Source organism: Manihot esculenta, chromosome 18 (genome assembly GCF_001659605.2).
Source record: "Manihot esculenta cultivar AM560-2 chromosome 18, M.esculenta_v8, whole genome shotgun sequence".
Taxonomy (NCBI): Eukaryota; Viridiplantae; Streptophyta; class Magnoliopsida; order Malpighiales; family Euphorbiaceae; genus Manihot; species Manihot esculenta.
This window is the reverse complement of record NC_035178.2, coordinates 11,798,080-11,814,864: the sequence shown is the minus strand read 5'-3', so window position 1 is coordinate 11,814,864 and position 16,785 is coordinate 11,798,080. Positions and strand designations below refer to the sequence as shown.

The 16,785-nt window shown below is 33.2% G+C and overlaps 1 protein-coding gene across 5 annotated transcripts; it reads right to left on the bottom strand.

Annotated features, from left to right (window-relative positions):
- Window positions 1-1,175: 1,175 nt before the first annotated feature.
- On the bottom strand, window positions 1,176-13,204 carry LOC110606910 (disease resistance-like protein DSC1). 5 transcript variants are annotated; one of them, XM_021745913.2, is made up of 6 exons: window positions 12,940-13,204; window positions 10,876-11,406; window positions 4,096-5,185; window positions 3,673-3,972; window positions 2,086-3,561; window positions 1,176-1,996 (listed from the first exon to the last, which is right to left on the bottom strand). In XM_021745913.2, exons 2-6 carry the CDS (start codon window positions 11,349-11,351, stop codon window positions 1,184-1,186), a joined length of 4,155 nt encoding a protein of 1,384 aa, XP_021601605.1. In that variant the 5' UTR covers window positions 11,352-11,406; window positions 12,940-13,204; the 3' UTR covers window positions 1,176-1,183. The 5 variants fall into 5 exon arrangements, with proteins under 5 accessions (XP_021601605.1, XP_043809238.1, XP_021601604.1 ...); XM_043953303.1 differs by having other exon boundaries at window positions 3,673-3,738; XM_021745912.2 differs by having other exon boundaries at window positions 10,876-11,398.
- Window positions 13,205-16,785: the final 3,581 nt, after the last annotated feature.

The window sequence follows — 16,785 nt, the reverse complement described above, 5'->3', positions numbered from 1 at the left end:
TTGATTATCTTTATATTTAATATTATATAACTATTTTTATAAATTAAATTATTCATATAATTTAAATATAACTCATACTAGATGTAGATGTGAGCATTTGATCGGTTCGGTTCAAAATCGAATCGAACTAAATAAATTAAAAATTGAAATTTTGGTATGTATAAAAATCGAACCGAATCGATTTTGGTCAGAAACGAATCTAACCGAACCAGTCTGATTCAGTTTGATTTAATTCAATTTGATCGGTTTGAATTTTTAATAAATTTTTTATTTTTTACAGTTTATTTTTAATATTTTAAAATTTAATTAGAATATTTTAATTTTAATATGATCTAATATCTCTATATTCTCTCTAGTGAAAATAATATACTATTATCACTAATCGATTCGATTTGATTTTTTTAATTTTTTATGATCTAAACCAAATTGAAATAACTGAAATTTTTGAAATTATAAATCGAATCGAATCAAAATTAATAAAAAAACTGAACTGAATTTTTAAATTAATTCAGTTTGATCGATTTTTTCAGTCTGAACCAAATATTGATACTCATAAAATTAATAATATTATGAAATAACTATAAATTCTAATAAGTTATTAAAGATTTCTAACTATTTAAATAATTTAATTCGCTAAATTATAATTTATTTTATTTAAATAAATTTTATATATGTGTTGATGTTTATATGTGTTTATTATTTGAATAAAAAATATATTAAAATATTTTTATTATATAAGTGAATCATATATTAATAATATAATATTTTTTTATATATTAGTTATAGGTGTATTTTTTTATTAAAATTATATAATTAATAATATAATATTCTTATTAATATCAATATATTATTATTTTAAATTTTATTTCTTCTCATGAAAAAATTACTTTACTTTTCAATTTTATTTTTATTCTATTTACTTCTTTAACTTTTAAATTTTGAATAATTTAATTTTATAAAGAGAGAATATATCACTAACTTTTAATTCTTGCAATAATTCAATCTTATAATATGATAACGCGCAAATATCACATATTATAGAAATTAAATTTTATCATTTTTTCCTATTAAAAAATACATGCAAATCTTAGTGATAACTTGTTATTCTGGGTAAACTTAATTGTATATTAATAATATCAAAATAAAATTGACCACTGGTATTAGATTTTATTTTATTTTTTCTCTATCTCCACTTCTTTATTATTATTATTTTTTTTATGTCATAGAATAATTGCCTACGAAATCTGAAATTTCTCATAAGGCTCGCTGCCTGTTCAGATGCAAGAGTATCAATATCTTGTTCATCGTCCACATCGAAACACCCAAAGTCGCGACTTTCACAGAGCAAACATTGGTACATTTTGCAGCTTGTCCCAACAACTTTGGTTTTCTTGTCTTCCAGAAAGTTCTCCCATACAATTTGATCTTCATAGGAGCAATTTTCATCCCTTGTTTTGGATAATGCTTCCTTAATCTGTTGATGGAGAGAAGAACATCGACATAATCTATCCTCTTCTGCATATAATATGCGTACCCCGCAATTGACAACTTTGCAACAATGTAAAGGATGGCCATCCATATCTTCAGGGTGGAATTCAACCAGAAGCTGTGTGTATTTAGGAAACTGTGTATTTTTCTTAACATCCACACAAGGATCATATCCAAAGAACATGGGATATAATCCCCTGTTTTGGATTTCGCGGTAATTCCAGAGATATCTTCGACCGTACCAGCCACCGATATGATGATGGAGATTACTGCAGTTACCATGCTCATCTTTGAAATGGTATTCACATTTCACTTGGAAACCGTTGTCAACGTTGGAGTCATTGAATGCAATAACTGCACAGAGAATGAAACCCAGGAACTCACCATTACTCCACTGTGAAGGCAGTCGGACTGTCGTTGAAAATCCCTCACTCTGATGGCAAATCCACTTCGGAATTTTTCTTCCAGGAATGCAAAAGCTAGATCCCCCAGCTAACACAGAAGGCATCTGCACACAAATAAGAAAAAGCAGCAATTTTAATAAGGGAAATGGTCAATTAAAAAGAGCAAAGGGAAAGTTTTAGGGGAGTGAAAGACCTGACAATGCAGTTTTTTGGAGTATAGCTCAATCTTTCGTAGAGCATATGCCATGATGTTGTGCCTTGCAACTGAAGTTAACTCGTCACAATTAGTGAAATGGAAATCAAAAATGTTTCCCTCGGCTCCTTTGGAATGAAGTGATACCGATCTCAGCGAAACGCAAAAATGTGCATCTAATTTTGTAAGCTGGGGCGGAAGATCTGGTATTGATATTAGCTGCTGGCAATTTCTTAAACCAAGGTACTGAAGCTCAATGAGCTTACTAATGCTTTCAGGCATGCATGTAAAAGGGTTTCCACTTAGATCTAAAGCTTCTAGCGAGGATAAGCAGCCAATGCAATAAGGCACATGCGATAAACTGCAATTATTTACGTTGAGCTTTCGTAGATATTGAATATCCACCCACCTTTCAGGTAATCTGCTGAAATTTTTTACACCAGAGATTCCTTCCAGCAATCCCTGTAGATTTCTGCAGTTTCTTAATTCCAAGCAGGTAAGCCCTTTCAAATTTTCAATTGGTGAAGGTAACTCTTGTATGGCTGTTCCATCTAAATATAGATACCTCAACGATCCCATAACCTCCAAAACTTCTGGAAAATTCTCAAACATGGAGCAGCCTGAGAGATTAAGCTTTTGCAGAGATTTCAACCTACAAATACCACTTGGAAGAATACGAAATCTTGTGCAGTTTTGCAGGTTCAACTCAACAAGATCAAAACAAAACTCTATTGATGAGGGAATTTCTTCTATTGATGTCCCATCTAAAAACAACTTCCTTATATTACTCGACATCTCTGGAATCTCAGTAATACTTGAGCAGCCAGAGATGATAAGATTTTCAAGAGATGCCAACTTAAAAATGGTAGAAGGAAGGTTCTTAAGCCTTTTGCAGTTTGTTAGATCCAAACGAGAGAGACTTGAGAGACAACAAATTGAAGAGGGAAGTTCTTCTATTGCAGTTTCACCCAAGTACAAGTATTCTATACGTGTTGCAACATCGGGAAACCTAATGATATTTGAGCAGCCAGAGAGATCAATAATCACAAGGGACTTCAACAAACGCATGCTTCTTGGAAGATACCTGATTCGTTTACAATCCTTCAAATTCAATGCTATGAGATCACTGAGATGGCCAATTGATTCCGGAAGTTCTTCTATTGCAGTCTCATTTAAGTTTAAATACACTATGTTCTTTCCTATCTCAGGACACTTCCTAAGATTTGAACAGCCGGAAAGGTAAAGAGTCTTAAGTGATCTCAAATTAATACCTGTAGGAAAGCTCTCAAGGCATGTGCAGCATCTCATATTCAAATCACTAAGCTTCTCTAGAAACTGAATAGATGAGGGAACTTCTACCAAGCTAGTACAGAACTCAAAATTTACTCTCTCGAGATTCTTTGCCAGTGAGAGATCGGGGAAAGTAGTTAAGTGCTCAGAATTGCTAAGGTTAATATCTTTCAAACTCACAAGATTCTGCAATAACAATACAACAGGCTACAACAAATTAGCACATGCCCCATACTAAACTGCACTTTTAAAAGGAAATGATGTAAAAAGAGAATCAGGAAAAATATTATCGCGTACCTGTACTCCTGTCCATAGCTGTTTAACTTTGCTGTAAGCCAGGTTTAGTTCAACAAGGTTCTCCACCTGAAAATTGGATGGCATAGAGCTCAGAGGGTATCCATCCCAATGGATGTACCTCAACTCATCAGAAAGGAACTCAAGGCCATGAGGAAGGTGCAGTTTACAATTATTTCTAACTCTAGAATTGTAGATTTTGAGCAATCTAAGATTATTCATCCTCACAAAGGCTCTTGAACTCACATCCACTTCTCTAATTTTAGATGTGTCTAACCATATCCCTTCAACATTTTCAGTTCCCTGAAGATCACAGATGAGCATATATATAAAGCAAGGTTACACTGATGTATTCAGCTTATTTTGACAGATACATAAATATAATACATGCAAGCATAAAAATCATAGAATGAATATGGCTCTTACCAGATTTTTTGTTAAGACTTGATAGACATCACAAGCTCTCCACAATCTACTGCGCTTGCCCAGCTCTTTAACAGATTCTTGGCGAACAATTTCATGAGCCATTTCTTGCAACAGTTTATGCATTCCCAGGTTGTTATCTAGGATAGTAATAAGAGATTTATCAAGAAGAACAGTAATTCCAATTCCTGCTGAGAAACCACAACCATCTAGTACTCTCCTTACAAAATCAATTTGTTGCCCCTTGAAAAAACATGCAATATCCAGAAATATATTTTTCTCATCATCATCAAGCGTGTCAAAACATGTTCTCAGCACATGAAAAACTTTAGGCTGAGGAATTCTTCCAAGTTTATCCAGTGTGTTTTCCCAATCTTCTCTCCTTCTGTCAAATAAGAAAGAACCCAAAACTTTAAGAGCTAAGGGGTTTCCCTGAGCATAGTTCACCACCCTATTTGATAGCTCCAATCTATCAAAAGTGGGGTAACTTTTCTTAAAAGCATTGGAACTGAACAGTTGAAGAGCTTCATCATCATTTAATCCCTCAACTTCATATATTTCATCAACTCCATTCTTTAGAACTTGCCTATCTCTAGATGTCACTATAACTCTACTTCCCAAAGCAAAATCGCATCCTCCAATGAGGACTTCCAGCTGATCCACATCATTCAAATCATCAAGGACAAGCAAAACCCTTTTGTGGCGGATCCTTTCCTTAACGGAAACAGATTCTATGTTGGAAGTGACAATATGTAGATTTTCTTCCTCCAGTAATTCAGAAAGAATCTTTTCTCTTAAACGGCGTAGCCCTTCAAATTGCTTTGATTCTTCGTTTACATTCTCAAGAAAAGTGCAAGCTTCAAATTGATTTGAGATAGTGTTGAAAATAGCTCTAGCAATAGTCGTTTTACCTATGCCAGCCATACCCCAAATTCCTACAATACGAACATTTGGCAACCCAATGCATAATAAATTTTTGATCTGTCTAATGTGCGAGTCTATTCCAATCAGACCCTTCAAATCTCCTGAGAATGCATGATCCAATTTCCTCAAAATATGTTCCACAACTTCTTTCACAAGTTTAGCTTCAGGCCTAAAAAAATTAGAAGTTTGAGACAAAAAGTGCAGTAAAGAAAAAAAAAAGATAATGAAAGGTTTTTAATATCAACATTTTCTTTCATAAACACACAATTTTACAACAAGAGAATTAACTGCATCAAAAGTTATAATACTGAAATTTTTTTTCCAGTAAAATCCTGATCCGTTTTTTATATCACGTTTTTTAAACCCTCACTGAATTAGCACTCTTAGCTCCAAACTTTAATTAGATATTCCAGGAGGCAAATTTGCAATCCTTTTCTTTTTTTTTTTTTTTTCTTTTTCCATGTTTGGCCCATTAAATTCACATCTTCTTTTTGTCTAGGTTCTTCATTTGTGTTTCTGCAATAAAATACTACTTCAGTTGAGTAAATGTTTTCTTTTTTTGGAAAATTTGCCGTCTTTCATTATCCGCAAGCCATTAGTTAACATAAATTCTACCCATTGAACATTTTAGGGCCCATTTTTCATGTTTAAAACAAATCGGGAATATTACAGCATATTTTCTTTAATAAAAATTAATGTTTTCATTCCAAATAAACTGAAGTACACTTACAATCCCCTTTTAAATACTTCCCAATCAAACATTTTAGTTTTAAATTATGGAATGTTGAACATTTGAATCTTTTATTGAATTAAGAAAAAAGGTCAAAAGATATTGTCACGTATTATAAGAAGAAATATATAAATAAGAGGAAATAAAATACATAAAGACTTTGGGTGGGAAAATACTATAGCTGTATGGATTTTATAGGGGTTGTTATAGATAGAAGTTTGTTATAGATAGGGGTAGTACAGTGTTAGCACAATGGCTGGGAATAGAAAATAGAGATGAGAAAAGAAGAAGAATTGGGGATTAGAAGGAGAATACACTTAGATGAGGGAAGAATTAGAAAGGTGATGAGGAAAGAACTAGAGATAGGGGTGAGAAAGAGAGAGAGAGAGAGAGAGAGGTGAGAAGGTAGAAAGAGATATTATTGATCATTCTCGAATGCCTTTATAGAGTAGAGCTCTCTCCTTTTATATGCGTACAAGACTAACTACCTTCTAACTAATATTTGTTTTCCTCCAATTCCTTTATTCAGTTACAACAATTACAATAGCTTATTCTCCCTTCTTCCTTCTGTTGTACGTTACAATACCCTCCCCAAGAGAATTTTCTTCTCCCCAAGTAGGGATGTCAAGCGGGCGGGTTTTTACGGGTACCCGATCCGCCCAAACCCTATTAGAACGGATTTGGGTTTTTACAAAACAGATTTGGGCAGATTCGAATTTGAAAAATTTTACCCATTTCGGATTCAGGTAGGGTTCGGGGTTAGGTGATCGGATACCCATTACCCGAACCCGATTACCTATATATTAACAAAACTAACCCTAATTTCCTTTTTCATTTTACTCTTTCTTCTCTCCGTCAGCGCCTCTCTCCCTCGCTTCCCTTTCCTCTCTTCGTCGACGCCTCTCCCCCACTTCACTGACGACGCCGCCCGGCAGCCCAGTCGGCACCGGCGATGTCTCCTTTCTCTCCCCGATAAATCTTCTCTCTCCACAGTGCGATATCTCCTTCTCTCTCCAGTCGGCGACATCTCCTTCTCTCTCCAGTCGGCGACATCTCCCACTTCCCAGTCAAGGCCTCTCTCTCCCACTTCACTGACTGACGACGTCTCCTTTCTCTCCCCAGTCGACGACGACGATAAATCTTCTCTCTCCCCAGTCAGCGATATCTCCTTCTCTCTCTCTCTCCAGCGGCGGCATCTCTCACTTCCCAGTCGGAGACAACTCTTCCCTCTCCCCGGTCGGCATCGGCGATATCTCCTCTCTTCCAGTCGGTGACATCTACTCTTTTCAATTGACGCTTCATGCTGGACCCTTGCCTCTCCCCAATCGTTGTCGGCGACATCTCCTTTGACTGGAACTTTCTTCAGGTTTGCAATCAAATTTTTTGACTGGAACTTTCTACTGCTGGGTTTGGGTTTGCTGGGTTTGCAATCAAATTTTTTGACTGGAACTTTCTACTGCTGGGTTTGCTGGGTTTGCTGTTTCTTGTTATTGAACATTTCTCCTAACAGTATTCTACTGTTAGGTAGTTTATTTGGTAATTTTTGTCATTGAATTGATTATTTAGATACTTTTAAAAACTTTAATTATTTGCTATTTGATTAATGTAATATTGTTGATTTTTAGAATTTATGAACAATTAATTTGATTATCTGGTTATAAATCATTATTTGCTGGGTTGCTGAGTTGCTGGTTCTTGTCATTGAACATTTCTCCTTTTACTGTTGGGTTTTACTGCTGGGTTTGCTAGGTTGTGCAAATGTTAAGTAGTTTATTTGCTAGTTTTTGTCATTGAATTGAATTTAAAAAATCGGGTTCGGGTATTGTGCGGGTATTGTTAAACGGATTTGGGACGGGTTCGGATAATAAAATTAAAATATTAAACAGGTTTGGGACGGGATTCGGGAATTGTATATATAATCGGGTTCGGGTTTAGGTACTCTCAATTTTGCGGGTACCCTACCCGTTTACATCCCTATCCCCAAGGGATTCTTCTTGTTCCCAAGCAGAGCTGAATGTGGAAACTAGTGCAAAATAAAGGGTTTGTCTTCCCAGGTTGCCTCCTCATCTGACAAATTCAGCCATTTAATGAGTCCTTGAGGAACCCTCTTTCCATCTCGAACGATGACTCTGAACTTTAAGACTTTCTTAGGAGCAATTATGGCTTCTTCTTGGTAAAAGGATGGAAGCTTCTGATTTATCTGTATTCGCTCTCCCACTTTTTCCTTGAATAGTGAAATATGGAACACAGAGTGAAGCTGAGCATTGGGAGGAAGTGAGAGTTTATAGGCTACTGCTCCAATTTTCTACAGTACTTGGTAAGGGCCAGAGTATCTAGCAGATAACTTTAAGTGCTTCCTGACTGCTAGGAAGGTTTGTCTGTAGAGTTGGATCTTCAAATACATCCAAGCTCCTTCTTGGAATTCCCTCTTTGTTCTTTTCTTATCTATTTGCTGCTTCATCTTGTTTTGCACAGTAAGCAAGTTGTCTTTAATGAGTTGTGAAATTTGCTATCTCTTTGTGCAAACTGAAGAGCAATGTCAATATTGCATTCTTCTTGAGATGAAAAGAGAGAGGAGGTAGAGGGTAGCCATAAAGGGACTCAAAATGAAGAGCAGTGTCAATAATGCCATGCCTGGATCCAAAAATCAAGGCTCGTCTGTTTACAAGGAGTTACTAGCTATTACCTTTACAGTCGACAAATTGAGGCATTATTTAGAAGAATTGCAATTTTTTTTATCAAAACAGACTATGAAAGTATTAAATACCTCATGGAACAAAGACTACATACTAATCTACAGCAGAGAGTAATTATAAAGCTGCTTGGTCTTGACGATAAAATTCTTTATAAAAGGGGAGTGGAGAATAAGGTAGTAGATGCACTTTCTAGGAAGTCTATGAGTTCTATTGAGCAACAATTGTATCACTTGCAATCAGTGGTGGTTCCATCTTGGAAGCAACACTTGGAGCACAGTTATGAGGGGGATTTAAAGGCCACTAAATTGATACAACAATTATCAACTGCCCCAGTGCCCCTACAGCTCTCAGTAATTACCAGCTGAATAATGGAGTGTTGTTCTATAAAAACAGAATGTATGTTGGAGCTTCTACAGCAGCTACTGGAAACTTACCACAACTCCCCGGTGGGAGGGCATTCTTGGGTCCATGCTACTTATTTGCTACTTATTTGAAGTTCAAGAAGCAATGAAGCATTTCTATTGGCCTGGCATATTGAGGAAGCTCATGGAATGGGTTAAACAGTGTGAACCGTGAAGTATGTGCAAGATGCAAGAGTGAACACTGTGCCTATCCAAGATTATTACAACCCTTGCCAATTCCTACCCAGGCATGGCAAGAAATAGCTATGGATTTCATTGAAGGGCTTCCAAAGTCAAAAGAGGACACTATTTTAGTGGTGATATGCATACTTACAAAACTAGCCCATTTTTTCCCTCTAAATCGTCCCTTCTCTGCTCCTAAAGTGGCTAAACTATTCATGGATCACATTTACAAGTTGCATGCCATTCCCTAGATCATAGTATCTGACAAGGATAAGGCCTTTACCAGTTTGTTTTGGCAAGAGCTGTTTAACTCCTTGGGAGTCAAACTAGTCTTCGGTCCAGCCTATCATCCTCAATTTGATGGGCAAACTAAAAAGGTTAATCAATACTTAGAAAATTACTTAAAGTGCCTGGTTCACTTGAAACCCACTAATTGGATTCAATGGCTTCCTATGGCTGAGTGGTGGTATAATTCCACTCCTCACAGTGCTCTTAAGATGTCTCCTTTTCAAGGACTGTATGGATATCCTCCTACGAGTTTTTCAATGGAATTAACAGATGGCACAATGGTAGATGTTGTGGATAATTTTCTACAAGACAGGTAAGGGCTAGTGCAACTCTTGAAAGAAAATTTAGAAATTGCTCAAAACAGAATGTAACAAAAACAACAGGAAGATACCAAGAGGTCTGAAAGAAATTTCTTGTGGGGGACTTGGCATATTTAAAGCTTCAACCTTATAGACAAACGTTATTAGCACTCAAACGACCCTTAAAGCTATCTGCCAAGTATTATGGCCCTTCATCTTATAAGCTGGAATTACCACCTAAATCTTCACTTCATCTTGTTTTCCATGTGCCTTTTACTCAAGAAAAAGGATTGGGGACTCTATTAGTATTTCCACAACACTACCACAGATTCAGGATGACAGTTTCATAGTGGCTCTAGAGAGGGTGTTGTAGACTAGAACTATTCTCAGAGGAGGAGAACATGTTAAACAAGGATTAATTAAGTCATACAATCTTCCTCCTAAAGATGCCATTTGAGAAGACAAGTCATTCATTGTTGCTCAGTTTCCCGGTATCTCCCTTTTTTGGGTTCAAGAAAGTTCTCCACCAGGGGAGTATTGTCACGTATTGTAGGAAGAAAAATAGAAATAAGAGGGAATAAAATGTATAAAGACTTTTGGAGGGAAAGTACTATAGTTGAATGGGTTGTTATAGCTAGAAGTTTGTAATAGCTAGAGGTAGTACAACTGTCAAATTAGTTACAGGGCTAATATAATCGCAGTGGAATACACATGAAAGGCATTCAGAAATACTAATTCAAACTGAGCTTATTCTCTCTCATTCCCTTCTCTTCTGTTATCCAAACACTCTTCTTCTCTTCTTCTTCTTCTTATTCTTCTCCCACCCTCTTTCCTATTCTCTCTTCCTTCCCTCTGTTAGAGCTACAGCTCTAACGGATATTTTGGTGAAGGAAAACCTTTTTGGTTCATAGAAGGAAATGGTTGGGTATATATTACACAATGAATCTCAACCACTAAATTTGAATTTAATGGTTGAGATGGGATAAACATAATAAGGCCAATTTATGTAAACCTAACAACATATACAAGCAAGTATTTAATACACTTGTTCGCTAGTTCAACTCATGTGGGTTTCATGAACTATGACCAAGATTTATCTAGCAAAAAGGCTATTTTAGGGTCCATTTGCTATTTATTCTGTTTTTTGTTTTACTGTCTAGTTATAAAAAAAATTATCAAAACAAGTTTTTTTTTCCCTTTTCATCTTTCTTAAAAGAGAAAGACATGTTTCTGGAGCCATTTGAAAAGAAATTGACACATACCTTATAACCCGGGAATCCCATCCAGATATCCTTGAAACTTTCATCAAGTCAGCCCTCCACTTGGGCATCCTTTCCATTTTATCCTTGAAGTTCTTCTCAAGTTCAATAAATGCATCTCCAAAACTTCCACTTTGACCTTCAACATCGGAAGGATCTACATAATAAAAAATTGGTAAAACTGCTTGACCATGAACTTCCCTGCACTCAAGTATTTTCACCATTTCATCCAAGCACCATGGAGAAGATGCATAATTTTTGGAGAAAATGATTACAGAAAACATTGATTCTTCAATTGTTCTCAAAATGACTGGGGCTATTTCTTGCCCTCTTTCAAGGTCATTGTCTATGAAGGTCTTGATTTTTTTACGAGATAAAGCATCATAGAGATGGCTAGTAAAATTATCACGGGTATCCTCTCCTCTAAAGCTAAGAAACACATCATACTTCCGTTTTCGAGCTATGGAGGAAGATGCCATGATGATAGACAGTTAGAATATCGGTGATGAAGAGGCTCACTCGTCTCCTGATAAACTAAAAGAAGAAGTCAATTGTAATAACCAATGAACCACACAAACAAAGGAAATTAGAAAGAGAAAATAGCAATTTGGTGTTTGCAAATCAAACGGGAGACAGAGCACTTTGACAATTATTTTCTAAATGTAAAAAAATTCATAGACAAATAAATTGCTTGAAAAGAATTTGTATCTTCCAACTCTATCAACAAGGGGGATGTGTGTATATAGACACACACATATATAAAGGTAGATTTACTATTTAGTCCCTGAGTATTACCATTATTAACAAATCAGTCTCTGCATTTTCCATTTTCAGAAACTCATTAAAACGTCCTTATATTTTCTCTCCGTCAACAAAATAGTTCTTCCGTCCTCTTTTTCATTAAAAATAAATGAAAGATGAGAGAAAAAAATTTTAAAACTCAATTTTGACTTCAAATAAGATCCCTTATTTAGTCATTGGGTATTGCCATTATTAACAAGTTAGTCCCTACATTCTCAGAAATCTAATAAAACATCCTTATCTTTTTTTTTTATCTATTAAAACGTCTTTATCGTTTCTCCCCATCAATAAAAATAGTCCCTAGAAGGAGAAGAAGGAGGAGAAGAAGAGGGATAATTTGGTCTTTTGCTATATTTACTATTTCGTTCATGGAGAAAAAAGATAAGAATATTTTAACAAATTTTAAAAAATGCAAAGACTGACTTGTTAATAATAACAATATCTAGGGACTAAATTGTAAATCTTCTATATATAAATTCGTTGTGTTTTTTTCTTTAAAAAAAAAAAAAAAGATTGTGTAAGGTATTAAAGGGAGTGGAAACTCAACCTTAAGTCTACCAAGTGAGTAATATGCTTTCAATGGCTGCATCAAGCAAAGCTAGTAATAAAATGATCGCTACTAAAGCAATTAGATGTATATTTCTTTTTAAAAACTGGAGAAGCATTAATTGGGTAACTAAAATTAAAACAAAAGAAAAGGAGTAAGAGCATTATTTGAGAATAATGAGAATTGGTTTGAGTCAAATTATTGATTTAACTAAGAAACATATAATTCAATCTGTAAATTGCAGTTTGATTTGAAAAAATAATAATAACAATAATAACCCAACCCAATCTATCAACACTTGTATAATTTTAGTTTAACTACGGATAAATTGAAGCAAATTATGGGTCATTTTTAAATACCCCTAATTATATAAGACTCGAGTTCACCCATTTACACGGCAAGGAAAATCTACCTCTTCCAAACCAGCAAATGCATCTTACGAACCCCTTTTGAAACTTCGTTTTTTTTTCCTAAATTGCGTTTTTATATACCTTCTTTTCTAAATGCCATAGGTGATTGAGCCTAAGTTCACAATTTTCTAAGCTGAAACACAATTGATCATTGAGCCCAAGTTCACCTCTCTTCTAAAGGAAAGAATCATTTTCAAACTAACATTGAATATCAGCTTAGAAGAGGATTTCACAAATCGAAGCCATCAAATGAGAATGAGAGAAAACCCAATATGCATATGGATCAAAAAAGCATAAACCAGAGAATACCTTGATGATTAGAAGCTTGATTTACATAGAAAATATGAGGAAGGCAACAAATTTTTTGCTTCGATCGACCAATGGCGCAACCAAGAAAGAGAAATAGATGATCCGTCAACCCAATTTGAGTAACCACACGGTCTAGCTTCTCTAGTGATTAACCTCACTATTTAACAGAGTAAACGGTCAGCTTACAATTATTTTCGTTGATTGCTCTTTCAGGCAACGTACGGTAAGGTTTAACTACACGCGGCCATGGCCGCTATTGGTCTGGTTTCAGTTTGAAAATGAAAGTTTTATTTATTTTTTGAATAGTATTAAAATCAGTCGGATTTAAAATAGTTCTAAATGATTTTAGATTTTTAATGGTTTTCATTTAGTTTTAAAGTGGTTTTTTTAATTTTTACAGTTATAATTTTAATTTTAATTAAATTTAAGTTATAAATAGTTAATTTAATTTCGATATAAAAAAAAAATAAAAGTAAAAAATTTAAATAAAATGTAAAAAACTAATACTAAGTTTTAAATATTTTTGAATATCCATTTAAAAAAATATTTTTGAATATATATTTTATTAAATAAATAAATTATAAAATAATTAGTTTTAACTAACGTGATTTACACGTTGTTTATATTGAATACATTCATTTTTTTATAATATAATTGTTGAAGAATTATCATAAAAAATAATAAAATATTAATATTAATATTAAAATATAAAATCACATCACATTTAATGATTTTTGCTTTCGTGTTATTATTGTAAACGAGCAATTGACTTCTGAATATATGTTTACTGCATTATTAAAATTATTATAATAGTTAATATTATTTTAATATAATTACTAAATATTTTATTATATTTAAATATATATTTTATTTTCTTTAACTTTTATGGTAATGAGACTTATTTATATATTACGTATATTTTTTCTTTTTTTTACTTTTATTATTTGACTTTATAATAATTTTTATAGTTGACATTGATACTTCTCTTACTAGTGTGATATATAATTAATTATGAAAGAAAACATCATGTATCAAATACACATCAAAATTTGATATTATTTATCTCTGAACTTTATTCAACGTCATTGCAAAGCATAGACGAATAGAAAATTGCATCTTTCAAAATAAAAAGGGCATCCTTTATTTTCTGCAGATAACAATAGTAATAGAATTTGCTTACCAATATGTTATTTTACTGTTATCTTTGCATGAATTATATTTTTTCTAAAACTTTTATACACCTTTCATTTTCTATTATATAGGTCATTTGAAGGATCTAGGTTTCTTGACAGTATCATTGCACAATTTACCTTTAATTTCAGCTTGTGCGAAGACAATCCATTCAGTAATAAAGTGTTTAAAAATTCCTCTTAGTAATAGTTATTTGTATTATCTATTGTTTCATCAAAACTGGTATAAGTATTGCTTTTATTATGGAATATGTTTATCATCTTTTCATTAAAACTATCTACATATTCATTTTTTGTTGTCAGGATTGCACGATTTGTCATGTACTATGCTAATCTAGCATTTTTCTCCAATGATAGATATATTGCATCACCTAATACTTCTTCACAGTTATTTTCATTTTCATACTTCACTACCATCTCTTCAGGTATTCTTATATTGCATCCTTTTGTTTCTACCTCTTCTCCATTACCAACTCTAAGTATGAATTCTCCAAAATATTGATCTGTTCTAGCCCTCATATTGGTTGTTAATTTTGGCACTTCCATTTTACTCCATAAATAAAATTTCATGAGGCTTACACTAACATTTTCTTGTCTCGAGGCTTTAGGTACCACCGATAATACCTACTTGAAATCTCCACCAAACACTATTACCTTCTCTCCGAATGGTTGAGAATTATCCTTTATATCTCTCAAGCTTTTATCAACTATTTCTATTGCTAGTCCTTTTGCCATCAGTGCTTCATTCCATATAATCAATTTTGTAGTGCATAATAATTCTATCTATCCACTTTGCTTAGATATACCAGACATGCTCGACTCTGTTGGGCTTAATGGTATACTAAATCGTGAGTGTGCAATTCTTCCTCCAGGCATAATAGACGCTACTATCCCAGATGTTGCTATGGCAAGTGTTATCATTCCTATAGATCTTACATATGCGAGTAATGCACGATATAAAAATATCTTTTCTGTCTCCCAGATCCATCCACAAAAAAGACCCTGCTAGTGTTTAAGTCCACCCTTTACAATATGATTTTATATGCATGGAGTTGCTCAATATTTAATTTTTGTACTGCATTAATATCTTCCTCAAGTATTTCTATAGCCATCTCATTTGTTATTTCTCTTGAGTTTTTGATTGATTGATGTGTTTTATCTTCTTTTATATTTGACAAATCATAATTATTTATATCTTTCCTCATGCTCTATAAATGATAGTTTATACTTTTCAATGTCAAAGAAATCTATTTCTGCATTGAGTCTTGGTACATTCTATTAAAATTCTCATATATGGCATCAAAGTAATTATCCCATAATCCTCTCACATCAGCAGGCTCACAATATATATAATTGCAAATAATTTCCTCAATTATTATGGCATCTGGAATGTGACTGCTTCACTCATACATTCAGATGCACTATTATCTTACTCAAGTAGTCCTCTTCTGATAGTTGACTCTTTAAATCGGGCATTGAACATTTTCTTTTGTTAATAGATCGTCAAATAATTTTGGACCTCTTATATAGTTTAAAAGCAATCTCAAATAGTATCTTTCACCCTCTATCGGATTCGCTGCATTTACACAACCTATTACTTGCCTTGATTTCTGTTTAGACTCCATACATGCTGTTATGAAAATTCCCTATACAATAGTCCTCTTGCTTCTTCATTAAGTGAGCATGTTCTTAAGAACTCTGTTAACATTGTTCTTGATATATGATCCCATTGCATAACATGCTTAAGATTCTGATTTTTCTAAAATGATACCATTTGCTAATTTGGCAAGTGTATCTGTAGATTTAAAACTGAAGGGTTTATTTCATTGAGCTTAAATTTAAATATTCTCCGTATAGCTTTTTGAGCTGACACCCATCTTGTATCTTGAAATTATTGTATTTCATCAATTGGTTCATCTTCATGGGACATGCAAACTGAGATCCTATCATGTCCTTTATAGATGTACTTATACAAACATTTAACTCCCTTCAAGTTAGCACATATCTCAACATTTATGTGACAGTTGTATATTGTCAAGAGATATAGATTGTAAGGAACAATTCATTTATTATCTAGCTTCTTTCGTCTTATTGATATCTGCATTATTACAGTCAATGTTATAATATAATTTTTATATATTTTTTAAAAAACTTTTACATTGTATAATTATTAATAAGATAAATTACAGTTATGTTTTTATAGTTTAGTGAATTCTTTTGTTGTAGTCTGTGTTTTTAAAATCTACCAATTGAGTTTTTAACATTTAAATAAACATACAAATTACCATTAGATTTACAGTTAAAATTACGGTTAATTGTATAAAAACGACTAACATTTCATTTATTATATTCTTAATGCAAAAGAATCAACTAAGTTTAGTAAAAGTTACAGTTTAGTCCTTTAGTTTATATTTTTATTTTTTTTACAATTCACTTTAATACTTTTACTAATTTATCCCTATTGTAATGATTATTTATGAGTAAGCACATATAAATTTATAAATTGGTGCTTAAGTAGTATACTTATTTACAAATAAGTTGCTATACTTTTTAAATTAATGCACTAATATTACAATTATTTATAAACTAATATTTTTATAAATTAATAGTAATAATTAGGGATCAATTTAAAAAATATTTTTAAAATTATTTATAA

What these genes read in the sequence shown, in the direction of transcription:
- LOC110606910 (XM_021745913.2), bottom strand. Translation starts at nt 11,351, where the DNA reads ATGGCATCTTCCTCCATAGCTCGAAAACGGAAGTATGATGTGTTTCTT. An exon ending in AAGTCTTAACAAAAAATCTG is followed by an intron (nt 3,973 to 4,095) that starts GTAAGAGCCATA and finishes TGTGATCTTCAG; the next exon opens with GGAACTGAAAATGTTGAAGG. An exon ending in AGCTATGGACAGGAGTACAG is followed by an intron (nt 3,562 to 3,672) that starts GTACGCGATAAT and finishes TTGTTATTGCAG; the next exon opens with AATCTTGTGAGTTTGAAAGA.